Genomic DNA, 19,274 nt, shown 5'->3' on the forward strand with positions numbered 1-19,274 from the left:
TTAACGGGAGCACAAGAGCACAGGCTCTTTGAATATATCCTAAGCAGCTTGTTTAATGCTCTCCTGCCTGGTGTGAATGAACTGGCCTCAGCTGGTGGTTTTCACCATGCTCTCTGCCTGTGACAGGTTGGCTCTGTGCTTCACCTTGCTGCCCATCACTGACTGCCTCAGGGAGGACATGCGATTGCGAAAACCCTCTCCAGAGAAAAAATAGAGCAACGGATCAAAGCATGAATTGGAAGCCGCCAGGCACAGTGTCACCACCACAGACTTCTGCATGGCAATCCGCTCTGAGCAGGTGGTGTCGGTTCGGGACAGGAAGTTCAGGTGGATGGTGCGCTGCACGTGGTACGGCATGAAGCTGATCAGGAAGGTCAGCAGAACGATGACAATCATTTGGATGGCTCTGGTGCCTGTGTCCCGCTGGCGTCGGGCATTCTGGGTGCGGGACAACAGGGTGCGGATGATGCCGCCATAGCAGAGAAGGATGACCAGGAAGGGCAGAGCGAAGCCCACCACCAGAGACAAATTGTTCAGCACAAGGAGTTTCTGCACACCTTGACCTCGTGGCGGCTCAAAGCACTTGGTTTTATTTGTGATGGGGTCAAAATGTTGGCCAGTCATCAGGAAGGGTGAGGATGAAATACAGATAAACACCCAGACACCCACACACACCAAGCGAGCGCGGTTCACTGTCACCAAGCGCATGTTCTGCACAGGGAAGACAATGGCCAAGAACCGTGTGATGGACATGACAGCCATGAAGTAAATACTGCAGTAGAGGTTCACATAGAGGGCGTAGGAGCTGATGCGACAGAGGAAGTCCCCCTGTTTCCACTGGCCCTTATTGACATAGTAGAGAACTCGCAGTGGCAGCGTCATGACGCACAGCAGGTCAGACACAGCCAAGTTCAGCATGTAGACATGAAAGGGTGAGCTCTGGCGGTAGGTCCTGATCAGCACCACCAAGGCGAAGCCGTTCCCAAAAAGGCCAAACACAGTGATGAGAGAGTAGGATGTGGAGTAAACCTGGTTACGGAAGTCATCGATGGATGGACAGTCAGTAGAGTTGCTCTCTACGCTGTCTGTCACATTCACTTGCTCCATTTGTGACCACATCTGCAGCTGCTGTGAGAGAAATGACATGATGACGCGTTCAAAAGACAACGTGACAGAGAAAGAAGCTGCTGACAAACAGGTCAACCAACCAAAACTGTATTCTGAACAAAAAACACGGCAGTGCGGTAACTGTGCAGCAGATTGTTTCTGAGATTGTTTCCACTGCTGCACAGACTCTGGAGGAAACTCATGAAGAAGATAAGCAATTCAGGTTTTTATCCTGTCACATGACAAAGGTTCTGCTTTTCCCTGAGTAAAAGAGGTAAATGAGCAACTGCTGTTTCTGCTGCAGCTGACCGTGTGAATCCCCTAGGTGGATTAGAGTCTGATGAATTCTACTGCACTGAAGACCAGGGCGTGCTGATGCCAAACTGTTTATTTCATAAATACCATCTATACATCTGTACAACAGGTCCAAAATACTTAACAAACTTGCATACTTGTTGGATTAAGTGACAGCCTCAGTAAAAAAAACAAATGCCATACAAGCACTGAACAGAAAATGACTGCACCAGGGAAAACTAAAAAATGTATTCTCTGTAGGCTATAATGTTTTTATCTGCTGCTGCTATTTCCTGTCCATCTGCACAATTTATCTGTCTTTGTATGGTGTGAAGAGTCTAATGATTTGCTTTTCATTTGTAATTTATTGTAATGTATTAGACGAATTTCCACTAAGGTGAACAATAAAGTTAATCTAATCTAATCTAATCTAATCTAATCTAATCTAATCTAATCTAATCTAATCTAATCTAATCTAATCTAATCTAATCTAATCTAAACAAAGGCAATTCTAGAAACCCCTTTTGTCCGTGCACTTCACTGTAAATGTGTTTTCTTGTAACTGTGTAACTCTAATGCACTTTGTGTAACATAAATGAATGTTGTAAAAATCAGACATTCATTCATTCATTCATTCATTCATTCATTCATTCATTCATTCATTCATTCAGGCATGCTCCATAACAGATTGTCTGCTGTACAAACCGAAAATATTGAGATTACTCAAACACTGGATATAACCCGCAGCATTGCAGTTACATGCTGTATCTTTAATCATTGGTCAGTTATTTGCCCTTAACAGAAGTGAAAACCCCTCTGTAATTTAATCAGTTTCAATATGACAAAATCAGACTCCAGCAAGTTTTCCTTACCGCTGAGTTCCTGTCTGGTGGCAGGGCGGTGAAGCCTGTCTCTTGATCTTTCTCTCCTGGTTGATGTGCACAACAGCAGTACTGTTTCGGAGAGTGTTTCCTCCGCCTCTCTGTCTTGTCTGCCAGATGTCACAGCAGTAGTGGGAGGCGGACGCTGCAGCAGGTGACTGCCTCCTCAGAGCCTCAGTCATTGGGAAGCTTTTCAAAGTTGGACTAATATTTCTCTTTTTTCACAATAACCCAGTGACTCATGATTGCCAACAATGGAGCTCAACATTTACAGTAAAGGAAAGAAGAGTAGTTATTTGTTTGCTCTGGACATCATTCATATTGATAATTGAAACTTTTACCTGAATTCACCTCCATGTGCAGGCACAGACACACCTGAACATACTTCCCCTGTGATGTTTTTCTTAGGTATCATTTGATATTTCACTCTCATTTGCTGGTATTTGCTTCTATCTGCAAATACAGAACCTGTTCTGCTCTAACTGTGTGTGTATACTGCAGCTTAAGAAGTACTTGTCAACAATCTTTTGGCATGTGCTTACAAGGAAGTTGATCATAAATAAGTGAGTTCTGAAATAGTTCACTGCTGATTCATGTTCTCTTTAAAGAGGCAGCCTCGGATAGGAATCTGTTGAGTTTGATGCAGCGTGGTGTTCTGTAGAAACAGGTCAAGAACAGCCTCCATAACCTGAGATCAAATGGTGTGAGGTGATAAAGCAAAGACCTAAAAAGACACATGGGTCAGCCAACACAATCTGTCTTGACTGGTGATGGAGGGGTTTTGTTTATTCCACAGTATTTCCTTTGGATGCTGCTAATGAGTGCGGCGTACAGTTAGTAAATGGAGTGCGGATACTGCAGTGGAAATGGGCATTCTCATTTTAGCAGTTGAAAGGCCTGTGTGGTCGCAGAGCAGGATGATTCATGATTGTAACTCGTTTAGTGGTTAGGCACCAGCAAAGACAAACATTCAGCCCCACTTGCACTCAGGGGCTGCCTGTATCAACACCATTGATTCTACATGATCACAGACTTATTAACCTATTAGCTTGATGGCGCATTAAGTGCACCACAAAGAAGAACTGCTGGAGCAGAAAGCTGCAATAAATGTTTTGAGCCTTCTGAGAGATGATAAAAGTACATTTGTAGTTTCTGAGTAATCCCATTTGATCTTCTCTAAAGTACCATCTTAGGTCACTGAATTGTTTATTGATTGCATCGTGATGAGGTCTTATTGTTGGCAAGAGATACTCTTCAATGGGGAACTTAATAGTACATAAAGCATGCAGAGGAAACTGCATTCATGAACAGGTTAATCAGCATTTCAAACAAATCACACATTGGCAGCAAAGTCAAACATGGGTGCACAGATTATAGTTAAAAATATTACCCATGTGCTTCTGCAGGTGCTAGAAACAAATGGTGATTGGGTGCAGTCTCATGTGCTGGTGTGCTTGCTTCGTGGAGCATAATTGCCATTATCTGCAAAATCCAATAATGTGGTTGGGAAATAAAGATGCTCGATAAACTAAGTGCATCATCCCGGGCATCATCCCGCTTTTTTATTTGTGAGTAGATTTACTTTCATGGCCTGTTGGCTTGTAATGTTTTTATTATCTCACCTCAGTATTTGCAGGACATTTGTGAGCATGGAAAGGTGTCAAATGTTAATAGTATTTTTGTATTTTCATTATTACATGGTGTAGCAACAGGTAATGGCTCTGTTCCATTTCGATGTGCCAGTGAACCAGCACGTACATTAACAGAAGCAATGGCACACTTAAATGGAATGTAACCTTTATTCATGTTATTACTGACATGTGTCAAGTCAAGTATCTGCTGTTAGAAAAAACTATTGGCAGTCTGGGTGGGAAGCCCGTCAAGGAGCGTTGTTTTTGCATTGAGCGCTCCATGTGGTTGGCTGGTTGGTTGGCTGTCAGGAGACGGGTCCAGATGTCAGAGGATGAATGGGCCAGAACTCTGTCTGATTGAGTCTTATGAACTGGTGATAGGAAATCTGTTTCTGCAAATGACTTTACTTGTACAGGAGGAAATACTGTACATGGCAAACAAACAAGAATATCATGACTGGATGATTCTGCAAAATCCCACCTTGAGTTCAGCGACAGTGTTGTAAGCTATAACTATAGCATAGTTAAGGTTAGGGAAAGGCTGTGCTTGTTGCAAATAAAGTACAGTTAAGGTGTGTTTAGGGTTAGGAAACTCATATTTGTGGTATAAGGAAAAACCAGGGTTCAGGTTTAACTCCTGTTTCCTGTATAACAGACATGCTACATGGCCATCCAATCCCCTGATCCCCCTACCCTCACCTTCTGCCTCATTAAGGTCACACTACATCCTGCACAATGGGCATTGGTACTGGATATAAATCAATATTGCTGCAATTCCTACAGTAGATATCCTGGCCCTGCTCTGCATCTGTTCCCTAACTATAACCAAGTCATTTCAATTGCCTCAGCTTTACTTAAAGCTGTATTAATTGAGTTTTTGGCCACTTGGGGGCAGTGGAGAGATTATGTCAATAAAACACTGAAATATTATAACCTTTTAAGTTGATATGGTGAATGCCTGTTCATTAACTCATCCAACGAACACAGAACAGCATCAGCATTCCTTTGGAGTTGTGTGTGCACCTGAGGAGATAAGAATATAAGAAAAGTTAATATAAGAATGCTACTTAATGCAGCTCTAACCACAGAGGTAGTAGATTAGAAAGCACTCATAGTTTATGAGTCATATTGGAAGGTATTAACTAACTGCCTATGCTCTCAGTTGGCTCTAAACAACTTTTGTTTACTTAATACAGACACCCTGCATATCTGACCTGATCTTCTCTGCCTTTGCTGCAGCACCGCTCCTTTCATGGAAGTAAGAGCAGCTGTTTGCCTTGAGCTAACGCACATTAATGTGATTTATTTCATAATATGTATGTTTTAACTTGCTGGGAAGCTCATGTTCATCTCAACAAACTGAAAATGATTTATTTTGCATTCATCACGATCTGATGTATTAATGGTGTTAAGATTAAAAACAGGCTAGTTAAAGTCAAAAACCACTGCTACAAGGGTGGTCTACTTACACTGAGATCTGCTGTTATTCAAATGGATCTTTTTGTTCCTCTGGTAAGACCCTGCATACAGGATGTTTTTGTGGGTCACATTATCTCTGAAGTGTGTTGTTGATCTCTGCAGTTTTTTTGGAGTCTTTCACATAGAAGGCTTGTGCTCAGAGATAGGGACCTGTCAGAAAAACGGCTGGGAAACAAACGCCTGAAACGATCTAAATAAACTTCTGCGGTTTCCAAGTTGCTGACATTGCACCTGCAGGAGTCTGTGAGCTCTATATACACAGATATTGTTTCATACATCCTGGATGATTCATGTCAGTGGAAGGATCACAGTTCAGATACTGAGGAACCATGTGCTGTGCAAGCACAAAGTTAAATAAGTACACACTCAAATTCTGCTAGCTCCCTCCACCCTTGCATATTTAAAAGACCTGTCCAGGGGCCTACCCCACTTCTCATTCGATGTCATTTGGATCGGCCCAGCCGAGCAGTTATAGGTAATGGACGAGATGGATGAGGCCCAGGTTTGCTGTAATGCGTCATATTTCTATTCAGAAAACGAGTAGCTTCAGGCATTGTTCAGATAATCCCACACACCTCTTCAGCATAGATGAAGCCAACATACTGTAGTTCAGTATGTTTCACCAAACACACACACACACACACACACACACACACACACACACACACACACACACACACACACACACACACACACACACACACACACACACACACATTGTGTTTATATCACTTGTGGGGACATTACATAGACTTACATTCATTTCCTGGAGCCTTCCCCTAACCCTAACCATAACCATAACCACTATCTGCCTATTCCTAACCCTGTAACCTAACCTAACCTTACCTAACCCATAACCCTATCCTCAGTCTGCACCCTAAAACTTAATGATTTACATTAAGGGGTCCTGCATTCTGTCTCCATAAGGGAAGCGAGTCCCCACAATGTGACTGTGTAAACCCACAACATGATAAATACCTGTTTACACACACACAAACACACACTCACACACACACACACACACAAACACACACACACACACACACACACACACACACACACACACACACACACACACACACACACACACACACACACACACAGATGCATCTAACTTGTTACTTGTGTAACAAGGAAAAAGGAGAAATGCACTTAATGTGCCCTGAGAGAACATCTTCAAGAAGCTTCCCATCATTGTTTATCTGATGATGGGCTCTCTACAATGCCTTTACCATTTTACGAGGGCTTTCTGGGTTAAGTTACAAAAGAGCAATGGAAGTTCATTTTTGTGGAAGTTGTCACTGATTGTGGTCGGGATGTGAGTCATTAGGCAGTCTTTCAATCTTTCAACGGCTTTATGAAGTCATCTGTGAGTCCATGCAGGAGTAATTTGAGCCATCATGGGCGTATTCCATATAAATGAATGGGCAGATTGTCAAATCATACAAGGAAATTTATTTCATCTTTTGTAAATATTATCCTGATTATCTCTTATTTCCTGCCTGTATGTATTTATGTTTGTCATATCCATACAGATTTCACAAAATATAACACTACATGCTTTGGAACTGCTGTTTTGAATTATAAGCTATAATAATCGTTAAGATATAATTATATAATCCTTTCATTGTGTTTCCCAGGAAGTGCAGTGTGGAATGTGAACTCTGTTATTAAGAGCGTGTTACCACCAATAGAATTACACTGTCCCAAAGAGTTAAATAGCCTGATTAGACGGGTTAGATGAAGGATTAAAAGATAAGAAAATTATTTTGAATGAAAATCATGGCAGGGTGCAGGCCACGCCATAAAGTCCTTCAGTGGCCTGTTTCGGACATTCTTACTGATGTCTTCTGTAATTTCATGTTTCTCTCTCTCTCTTGTCAGCACACACCGTGAAAAATACAAGATCACATCAGTAAACACACAAAAAAATCTAAGAAATTAAAAATAATCACTGTGCGCGTCTTGAACCATGTGCAGAATAAAGCTGTTGCTGAGCTCTCTACAGACATGCCTTCCTTCCACATCCACTTTGGCCTTTTGGCTTTTTCCCACAACACCACAGTTCCAACCTAAACAAACTCTGGTCATGTGACCCATAACTTCCTGGATTTTTAAATCACTGAATTTGCTCAATCATGAACTTATGACAAACATATCACAAACCCAACATCCCACTGAAAGACTGTCTGCGACAGTGACACCGATCGTGGTGATAGTCCGCAAAGTCCGGATGCAGTGAGCCTGCTTGCTTTGGGAAACAACATCACTTCAAGGGAGGCAAAATCTGCAGCTGAACGGGGCTTTGACCTCACTGAAGCCATAAAAAACCAAATGTCGAATACACTGTTGCATTGCCTTGTTGAGAAAGCTGCAAGGTGCAACAAATCACAACTATAAATGTAATTTCTCTGAGGCAGTGTTGATATTTTTCGGGGGGGGGTCATAGCATGAGCTGCCCTTGACAGAAAGCGTTTGACCACAATACATGCACCTGTTCACCTCTGTTGCTGTCAGTATTAAGGTTCAGTTCAGTTCAGTACAGTGGTGAAGGAGAAGCCGGTGACGTGAGAATTCAGTTAGATTAAAGATACCGTTTGCAAAAATAAAGTTATATAATAGAGTCCTACCCTGTTACTTATGTACAGCATGTACAGCTGTACGTCATATTTGCTCCAAAAGCAAGTCAATCCCCATAGACCCCCACATTAAAATGTACAGCTTTTCAGCAGATATAAACATGTGTATAAGAACAGTTTGTCTCGACAGCTAATTTTGTGGGGAGGGGGGTTTTGAACCCAAGTGCAGAACCACCACCTTTAATCTCAGACTAGGCAGGTCCAGATAATCAGGAACAATACAGAGTCTCCATTAACACAGAGTGAATAAAACAAAAAGCAGGCTAAGATTCAGGATGTGCTGAATACCAAGTCTTTGAGTCTCTTCTCATGTTTTGTGCAGCAAACACCAAACAGTCTCAGGAAAGTCAAAATCTAAGAAGCGTAACTCAAGGCGAGACTCGTGGTCAGGGACGAAAGGCTGAGATATTTACTGGGGAACAGGAGAGCAGGTGCAGTCAGAAACAGGCAGCTGGAGAGTTGTGAGCGTGGTCGTTTTTGCAGAAAGAGGTCAGGAGATATTCTGTCTTCAGTTAAGGATATTTATTAACACACTGATAAAATAGAGAACATGTACAGGGATCTCAGTCTTTTGGGAAATCGCAGTCTGCAAGCAGTTAGCTGCAACCACCTGTCAGAATGAGAGTGCCTGACTTACGATAATACAGAGTTTTAAAAAGAAATGTGCAGCTATCTGATTGGTCAAAACAGGTGGTGATCATCATGGTTTAGACTTTAGTGCTCCCTCCTTGGTCCACAGGCTGTTGTTGGCACACGACCCATCCAATCCATAGGAGACAACGCCCTGAAAGAGAAGATAGCTAGACCCCCCCCCCCCCCCCCCCCCCCCCCCCCCCCCCCCCCCCCACACACACACACACACATATGTAAATGATGTGTTACCTGAACCGAGATATGTTAAGTTTCATTTTCTGTGTTTTCTGAGGTTACTAAAGGTCATATTGCCTGTGTGGCTATGTGTGTACAGCTTATAGTTACTGGAGGGCATGTTGGTTGTGTTACTATGTGTATGTAGCTTATAAAGAGACGAGAGTAAATATGTAACTCTAACAGAGTCTTGCATGAGAACAATGACAGTCTGGCAAAGAGTGCATGTGGCAGAGCAGCTTAAATACTGCACTGATTGCTATGAGCTCCAGGTGTGTGATCAGGTGAGGCGTGGCTGAGTGTGGAAAAGTACTGATGGCACAGGTGAGCAGATGAGGAGACAATGGCAGCTGAATATACTGCGATAAACTGTTTATGACAACCGTGCAGGCGTGAGTTTTTATCCAACTCACTTATTTGAATCATTTTAAGATTTAAAGTCATGCATAATTATGGGCACGGCTGCTTTGGGTCAGGGAGCTGATTAGGTCCATCTCAGCTCCACCCACGCTCCACCTCTTTGCCCAGTTAGATTAGCTGGGAGGTAGGTGGAGTCAGACACTGGAAAGATGATGACAGAAAAAGCCACTGTCACTGAGCTTCACAGGTGATGTCACAGACACTGCGCCCATCTTTTATACGCTCTATGGTCTCTGTTGTTTCATATTGCCACATCTTCAGTGAATGAAACAACAACACTAGCAGAGTGTACCACCACGCTAGAGGCTCTGTGTTGAGCTATGACACAGTGGTGGTTTGAGCTAAATACTCATTAGCATGCTAACACAATGACAATCAATGTCAATAATAGCAGGGCAGTGTTTAGCAGGTAATGTATAATGTTTGCCATCTTCAGTATCTTAGTTTAGAGTATGTGAGCATTTGCAGGTCTGTAGTCATAAACCAAAAGTTTTGGACAAATCAAAAATTTGTGCTGATGACACTGGAGAGAAAGGTCAGCGATTACAGTATATAACCAAAGTTATTCCATCCTGAGGGACACTGACATGACATGAGGGTCATTTATCCAAGAGTTGTGAGACACTTCACTAAAAACCAGTAATGTCAACTTCAGTCAAGGAGAAGTTTCCACTGAACACTAGAAATAAGCAGAAAATGTTACCGTATGCTGCCAAATGTCATTTCCTGTTTATGTTAAAATTCTTGATATTTGTGAGAAGATAAATGAAAGCAGCAAAGTCTTTATTTCTTGCTTTGGTTTGGACGTAATTTATATAAAAACATACCAAACGTACCAAACAGTTTATCAAATGCACTGTATTAACACACACGCACACCACATGCGCGCATGTGCACATACACGCACACACACACGCAAACACACACACGAACGCGCACATACCCCTGCTTTCATTCTGACCTTAAACGTATTTCAACACTTTTCATGTTATTTTTGGCGAAGATGTTCATTTCACAGCTCGTACACAAACACTCACATGTAGTGTGACACACTGACACACACACCTGGTCTGTTAAGCGCTATCGCGTGTGTTGTGAGCACCAAACTAAAACTACAGCCACCGGTCAACCATCAGAGAGGTGCAGCAACTGATGAATTAAGCAATGCAAATCATTACGCCAGCGTGAGTCGAGTGATTAGTCAGTTTAGAGGAGAGTCACATTGTGTGGCAGCAATAACAAGCACCAGTTTAATGGTGATCACACCCTCGTTGCTATGGATGCAGTTATGTGTTTCACCCCGCCTGCTCTAAAACAACATCTAACACACTGACAACACGTGTGGGTTGTTACACCTACGCTGAACCAACAACATACATTATCCTTCCAGCCGGAAACATTTCTTACATTATTTCTTTTTCCTTGGCGTCTATAATTACACGATAGTTTGCATGAAAGGTTCTTCACTGGTGGTTCCTTGATCCTTTCCTGGATGCATACAAGGCATGTTGGCAGCTCACGCTCTGGCACCAGCTCTCCCATACAAAGCCTTTTTTGGCTCTGTGTTGCGTGGAAAAACACACAGACATACAGGTTGACACTGATGTCAACGATGCAGGGAAACCCCTCGGGCTCAGATTGTGCACCAGCATGAGTCAGACTCAGTCTGGCTCTCCTCCAGACGAGATACGATGACACTTACAGACTGAGACCCAGTCGAGTTGAGGCAACCAGCGTTGATAAAGAGGAGAGAGAGGGAACTCCTCACACACTCTCACTCGGCCTCTTTTGAGAAGAGGGCCTGAGAATGAAGAACGAAGCCGTCAGCCCACATCCAGAGTAAACAGGACAATGACTTTCAGTCTCAACTTCCTGCCAATACACAGGTGAGTCCAACACAAACACCGTTCAGTTCTTAGTGTACAGGTAATTACATCTATTGACTTGTCACTGAATCACTTGTTGAACGTTGGAAGTTTCACATACAAAGAGCGCCTTTAAATATTAACACAGAGGTCAACATGAGGAGCTGAGGAGACGCATGCCTGAATTTAAAAGACGTTATAACAGACCGAGTTAAATGTATCAAATTTGATGTAATATCGACAGCTTTTCAGACAACTTTAAGACAGACTGTCTGCTGTGGTTAAAGCACTGCAGTCAGTAAAAGTAACATGACGTGTTCGCTAATACAAAATGCACTTTTCTGATTGTTTCTGCTCTGGTTTGTTGCCGCCTTACTTTCTTTAATGACTTAAGTGTCACGGTGTACCATATGCTCCTTTTCTCTTCAATGAACATGTATACCACACAGATGCTGTGTTAGTGGAGTTTGGAGTGGATAAAGCCAGATGAGGTTCAGCCTCAGACATGTCAGATGATATCTGTAAACCTGAATGATTTATTGTTTGTTGGCTTGTTTGCTTGTCTGGGCCTCTGCCTACTTACACAACACTGTGGCATAGTCATAAAAAAGGAGAAAGGTGTAGAGGGAATTATGCTGGAGAGATTAATCACCCGTGTGTGTGTGTGTGTGTGTGTGTGTGTGTGTGTGTGTGTGTGTGTGTGTGTGTGTGTGTGTGTGTGTGTGTGTGTGTGTTTGCACCTATGAATGGGTGAAGCAGAGAGCTATGCATGAATGTTAATACTGAAGAAAGACCCTTTCGCTGAGCTCCGTGTGTTGAACTCTCTGCAGACCGCATCAGGTTTTAAAGTCAGTGCGGTGGATGAGCTCCTGGTGCTGGCCCGGCTCAGTGACAGAGGGAGGGCTCTCAGCCTCTAGAGGGTGGCTGCGTCGGTTCTTGCTGCTGAAGCTGGTGACAGTGCTGCTGTTCCCCCACAGTGCAGTCCTCCCCCTGCTGGTGAGCTGTACCTACAGCCTGCGGGTCTTGTTGCTGCTCCGCTCCCCTCACATCTCCACCAAGCCCTCCACCGTGCTGCTGGGCCAGCTGGCTCTCACAGACAGTCTTGTGCTGCTGCACTGGATGCCTGGGCTGGGATCGACTCTGGCCCGGTGCTTGGAAATGGCGGGCTGTGACATTAAGATGGGCCCCATGAAGGTGGGGGACTCAGTCTGGTGGAAGGAGGCTGTGAACCCACTCTGTCAGCAGCTGCTTGATGCTCACCACCTCGCCTCTCTGCTCCTGCTGGGACTGCTGGGACTGGAGGCCACGCTGGTGTCACGCTGGCCTCAGCAGACCCGGAGATTCAGGACTTCTCGCTGGGCTCAGCTCAGCTGCAGCCTGGTCTGGATGCTTGTGCTGTTAGAACTGTTGATCTCGCTCCACGAGCCTCTTATTCCTTATTCTCCAACATTACAAAACTCTCAGCCTTCCTCTCTGGGCCTGGTGCCTCCTCCCCCCCTTCCAGCTTTCTCTTCTTGCCTGAGGAGGGCATTGTGGCTGGTGAATTTATGGCTGCATTATGCTGTCCTCTATAGCAAACCACAGAAGAGAAAGAGCTTCTTTCATTAAAAGCATTGGCTGTAAATTAGCATGAATTCAACCCAAATTACTGCCTATTCCTTGCCATTATATTTAATTCTATTTATATATGAAACAATGTTTAATATGTATAGAAGATATTCTGAGTGACATGTCTTTATATGGGCCTTAAAGCAAGACTATGAATCTTTGTAAGTTATATTTATAAGTTTGCTAAAATTAGCTAACATTAGTCACCATAAGCTACTTCTCATACCAGACCAGCCAAGGCTGGAGTAACAAAAGGCCCTGAGTGCATCAAAAACTTAAAGGGTGCATTTCATTAGTTTTGCACTTGACTTTTTTTTTATAAAGGGAAGATTGTGTTGTTTAGTATGTATTAAAAACATGTAGTTTGATGAATCTGTAACAGTTGACCCATAGATACTTGGAAATGTGGCTTTATGTCGTGGCTTTATGTCGTTTCCTGAGGTTACACTGATGAGGTAAGCTGAGTTCACGTTTTAACACTGAGAGATTATGGTCTGGTTCATATTGTGAACATGCCCTCACCCTGCAGCCTCTCAGCTGTTTGCTCTGGCAGGCAGCCCAGGAAAAGATGTCAAAATAAAATACAGCACAAATATGTTTGCAGTATGTCAACACACAGTGATGTCTTAAGTGGAATTTTATTTCATGTTGCTTTATAATGTGTTTCTAAAGGTGTGTTCTGTTTATACATCATGTATCTTCTACAGACCACAAGCTCACAAATGTCTGCAGTCTGTCATCTGTACATCAAAATTTATTCCTAGCACTAAACACACACCAGGATGGTACAGCAGCTTTATTTCTTCTAATGCTGCTCCAGCTTAACTTGTTCAATGTCTCTGCTAGCTACTGTACAGACAATACCAACATGCTCTCAGTAACTCATCAAATACAGCAGCTTTAATCTATGACACTCAGAGTGCGTACACAGAGAGGAAAAGTATGTTCTGTGTATATCAGTCAAAAACTTTTCAAGCTGATAAGACGAGCACCACACAGACGGTTTAAGGCTTGAAAAGCAGAACCCAGGGCCACTGTGGCTCCAGCTCAGATATCACCCACTGCAATCATGCTTTACACAAATATGTCTCTGAGGATGTGAAAGATCGAAGATGTACATCCTGTGAGCATTTCTAGTGTTTGAAAGGTAACTGTGACCACATTACGTACACAGTCACTTCTGCGAAACATCTGCTTTGAAACTGATGCAAAAGACAAGAGCAAGCTGGAGGAAACCTGCTAATACAGAGTTATCACAGGCACGCTGTATGGTTTAAGGTGCAGGTGAGTGAAAATGAGCAGCTTCATCTTCATCTAAGGCAGTGTTTCCCAACCACTGTGCCGCGGCACATAAGTGTGCCTTGAGAAATCATCAGGTGTGCCGTGGAAGATTATCCAATTTCGCTCTAAGGCTCTAAGGCTTAGAGCACCAATCAGGTGAAATCTTGCTTCAATTACTGCAATAATATCAGCTTTGCGTTTAACTAAACAGGTCCAGGTTCCAACTGAGTAAGTAAATTGAGTAAATTGAGGCTAGATTTTCGCTCAATAAATATACTTTTTGTGACATTTTTGTTTGGTGGTGTACCTTGTGATTTTTCTAATCTAAAATATGTGCCGTGGCTCAAAAACGTTAGGAAACACTGATCTAAGGAGCCATGCAGGAGTTTATTGTTGTAGTGTGGACTTTGTCCAGCAGAGGGAAGCACAGAGCAGCTGAGACTGCTTTTGAGATGCTGTGTTGACAAAGTGCAAAAGGCTGAAGAGGATGAAGCTTCAACACCAAACTAATTAACATGGCCGCTTCAGTACATGTTGGTGTGTGTGTGTGTGTGTGTGTGTGTGTGTGTGTGTGTGTAGCTGCAACTTCAGTGTTCCTGGAACGAATCAATTGAGCCTGAAAACTAAGGAACAACAGGGTGAAGAGGAGTGAGGAGCACTGGTGGCAGCTTCCTTCCCATGATGCTCTCTGCTTGGCAGTGGTAGGCCCTCACAGTGTACTTTGGCACTAGGGCTGTCAGTCACAAGTAAACAATGGGAGAGGTCAGACTTTTGAAATAACAATAGATCCTGTTTGTCCTCTCCACCATGTCAAGGTTCATTTGTACACTTCAGACTTTCAAAGAGCAGATGAGAGGGACACGGCTCGTGATAATTAGTTACAGACATACAGGAAGCATTCCTTTATCGTGAAATCTGTGTTAAGAAATATGTATGGATTCAGAAATATATGAGGGGATAGCACAGAACTGTTAAATTCATCACAAACACATTGTTCCCCATGAAAGAAACCCTGCTGCCCGTCATTTGGCCAGTCGTGAACTGCACTGCATGTTCTCTTGCTTTGACATGCAGCTCTAGCACCTCCTTATGGACTGTAGATGTGTCAGTGTAAATGAGCAGTAGTGAGATTTTACCCAGTCGTTTTAAAAATCACTGTCTCCAGGTGATGGGTGAGGGAAAAACAGCTTCCTAGAGTGTTTACTTCTAATATAGATTCATTATTCAATTCTTTCTTTTTCTTTTTTTTTTACATTTTGAGCCTTCATAGTTGGAAAAGCACAGTTGTTACTAATAACATGAACAGTGGCTCTGTTCTATCCAGGTGTCCCAGTAAGTCATGGCAGTGTGACAGTGAGCCAGCACAACAGTACCAGGTCTCTGATGGGATTCAGCCATCAGCCATGTCATTATTTAGACAGAAACTTTGAATTTATGCAAGAAAGCTATAACTATCCACAGCACTTCCTGTCATTATGTCTACCAATCAATCATTTCATGAACAAAACACAGGCATTTTTTCTTTAATAAAACCAAACAAGAGCGAAATTATGAAATACGTTTGTCAAATGATCAGAAATACACCCACATCCATCCCAGTGTCCTTCATCATGATACAGTTCAATGTAGTGAAAAGTGTGCATGATACAAAAAATGTTAATATTATTTCTTCTTTGTTGATTTCATGGACTGAACTGAGGACAAGAATTGTGTGTGGTTACTTAAAAGTGAAGTTACATGGAAATTATTATTCAGTCTGGTATTAATAATATGGAAACAAATCAGCTTTCTCTCAGCTTTTTGGGGAATTCTTTAATGTTGTATAAATGAAAAATATTTGGGGGGTTGGGCAGATTTCTATGTTTCATATGCGTCTTGGTGGGGACGTGACCCACCTCACGTCCTCTGCGGTGATTATGCACATGCTGTAGTCATGAACTCAGACCTCTCAAACTAACATGATACCTCCTCCAACTCTTAGCTCTTTTAAATAAAGGCTTAGGACTTTTCTGTTTCCCACTGCCTTTATTTATTCATATCTTGCATTGCATTGTAATTTTTAAGGTTCATTTTTTGTCTGCTTTATTACATTTTAGCTTATTTTTGTCTTACCCCTGTAAGTCCTATTTAAATGTGACCTTTAATCTTCTCGTCGTGTGTGCAGTGCTTTGAATTGCCTGATTGTTGAAAATGTGCTATGAAAATAAAGTTGCCTTGCAAAGAAGACTGTGTTTGGAAATTATCTGATCAAATCTTTAACTGCTGCCTCTATACTGTATGTACCCTGAGGTACATCAGCCCACTGTATCTCTAAGACATAACAGGAGGCTCTGTCTGCACTGGCCGGGGTCAGTCTGCTCAGCCTGTGCCTTGTCTCTCAGTCTGGATAAGGAGTGCTCACCCATGGCTGCTCTTGCTGCACCTACAGTATCAGTGCTGTGGGATAAACATTCGCTCGATCTCTGGAGCTGCAGAGTGTCTGTGGTCTCCCTCTGTGGTCTTGGTCCCAGCCAGCAGCATTGATCCGGGCTCCGCTCTGCTGTGGATGAGCTGGCCTCCGATCAGGTCAGAGCTGAGCGCTGGCTCACAGGGGCGAAGGTCAATTGTAGACGTATACACATACACACTTGAGACGCCCCGCTGCAGTCATGTTAATATCAATCCATAAAGCCTATAAAGCTCAAGACTCCTGTGTCGTACTGCCTCGCTGCCTTTGTCCAGCTCTGTTGTCAGGGCAGAGGTATGTATGGCACGACGTGGGGCTGCCCCTAAACCCTCCTGGAGCCAATGAATGAGAGGATGGACGGAGGCAAGGGGAGGAAAGCAAAGGAAATACACTCATCATCGCATTAAAGGAGAGCAGGGCAGAGGGGTCGAAGAGGAGAGGAGATGGAGGGAAGGAGGGAGGGGGGTGGAGAGGGGTGTAGTAATGGGGTCTTTGTTCTGGTTGGTGTGACTCACAAAGCCTTCGCCAGGGCAGCACAGCTTAGTTACCGTTACCAAACACAGAGAATAAGAAGGGAGGAGTGTGTGTGTGTAAAGACTGAGGGAAGTTTCTGCAACCCAATCAAACCTCACATGTCCTCCGGTTCATCCAATCATGACTCCCTGCTTTGGCTTTTATGAGTTTGGTTCCTTGGCCCCAGTTTGCTGCCTTGATAGGACATCACAGGCAACCAGCACTACGCCATAGTCGTAGGCTACAATCACCCTGTCAGGCTGTGAAAGTTACCCACACTGACACCGTTCTTTTCAACTTTGATTACACTGGAGTCTATCGGCAGAAGTCATCTAAAGAGACAAAACTCATCAGAAAGAGGCAGCCTTCAGTGCTTTTTGTGCTGCTCAAAGGAAATGAAAGCCTGTGAATCACATGGTTGGAGGGGGGTGATTAAATTTTTTGGCCCAACCAAATTAACGTGAACTCGCTCTTCCCTAATGAAGCAGTACCACGTTAAAGCAGACATGGCGGCCAATATTGGAATCATGTTACGAAACCTCATCAAGGAAAACATGTTTTTCTCTCAGCGTGTGACTCATACACGCATACTTTAACAATAACAATAAAGAGGTCAGACTTAGAGACATGGTATGTGATGTATTGTGTGTGTGCATGTTAAGCGTGTGTGTGCGTGTGTGTGTTCAGCTTATGCAGTAAGCAGGATGTCCTGTCCTCCCTGCTGCTATTGTGGAGTGGTCAGGCTGCCAGATGTAACCCTCAAAGACCACTTCCCCTCTGTCAAGTGCCTCTATCTCTGTTGCTCACACACACACACACACACACACACACACACACACACACACACACACACACACACACACACACACACACACACACACACACACACACAGCCCCATGCCAGCCTGAACACAATGGGAACCTGTCCAACACCGCCCTGTCACCTGGCTAAAAATACCTCTTTTGGTGGCCCCAGACATGAAGATTGTATTGGAACAACAATGTGGCAGGACATGGACCAGCCAAAATAGCATTGTGCTGTTATTCTGAGGTATCAAACATCACAGTGTGTTTGACTGGTGTGAATTTAGCAGAAACTCTGGAGATTCACCCCATTTTGAATTATATTCCTCTTCTTAAATTGCTCTGCAGGAGGAGTGTAGTTTGTTGGTCTCAGTACAGTCTCTCATTGTGGGACGTTCAGTTGTTATCTGATGTACACAAGCACTCAGATCTCACTTCAAACAATTCAATTTGTCCAGTAGGGTTTATAAAGAGTTCAAGGCTGATACAAGTGTCTTTGTTTGCACTACAAAAGGTATTACATATAAAATAGAAACTACAGTATAATGTTTCTTTTACAGAACAGACAAATGAAATGAAATGCCTGTGGCCTCCCTGACACCTTGAGGGCACCACAACCCACTGACTGTCTAAAAAAGGTCTTAAGACATTTCTTTTTAGCAAAGCTTTGGCCCCTTTTAGAAGTTTTTTGTTTTAAACCTTCTTCTTTCATAAATATGTTTTTTTTTTATGTAGCCCTTTGAGATCTGTGATGAAAAGGGCATTAAAAAATAAAATGTATTATTATTATGAAATCTGTTATGAACATATCATATAACGCTGACCTTTTGTTTTAAGAAGCTATAAAGTCTAAAGCCAACAATAAGCCAATATGTAGTAAACATAAAAAGATTCAAACAGCTTTATAGTTGATTAGACTTCATTACAGAATCTGAAATTGATATTTGAAGATCTTTGCAAACACTAACATGATATATACATGTTTCCATATACGTGTTTCTTTTTTTAAAAAAAGTGGTGATATCACAATGTAATGCTCTGCTGAAAGTCTGCCATTCAATATTACTTCAATAAAAGGGCATATCCTCTTATTAACCAAGTATACTTAAAGTATTGCTGGTAAAACCAACACAGAGCCTTTCAGGATGTTATGACTTACATTCTTGTGTTGTTATTATTACTGTTAGCCTACAGATGAATTCATGTGTCAGCAGAATTTTAATGTATCTGGTTGAAGTGGAGCTACTCCTAGGTACACTGCTTTGTCAACGAATCTATAATAATATCCCATATTTCATTTGTTGATCATTTGTTTGTTATTGCCTGTAAAATCTCAAACTGCAAACTAGTAACCACTAACTAAAGCTGACAAATGCAGTGGAGTGAAAAGTAGTGGAAGTAGAAATATAACAACAGAAAGGGAATGCACAGAAGCCCAC

At 42.8% G+C, this 19,274-nt stretch overlaps 1 protein-coding gene across 1 annotated transcript; it reads right to left on the minus strand.

The window, feature by feature from the left end:
- Window positions 1-87: 87 nt before the first annotated feature.
- cysltr1 (cysteinyl leukotriene receptor 1) lies at window positions 88-1,119 on the minus strand. Its single transcript, XM_070963294.1, has one exon. It carries the CDS (start codon window positions 1,117-1,119, stop codon window positions 88-90), a length of 1,032 nt encoding a protein of 343 aa, XP_070819395.1.
- Between the last annotated feature and the right edge of the window lie 18,155 nt (window positions 1,120-19,274).

The sequence above is a fragment of the Chaetodon trifascialis genome, chromosome 5, assembly GCF_039877785.1.
Source record: "Chaetodon trifascialis isolate fChaTrf1 chromosome 5, fChaTrf1.hap1, whole genome shotgun sequence".
In the NCBI taxonomy this organism is placed as follows: Eukaryota; Metazoa; Chordata; class Actinopteri; order Chaetodontiformes; family Chaetodontidae; genus Chaetodon; species Chaetodon trifascialis.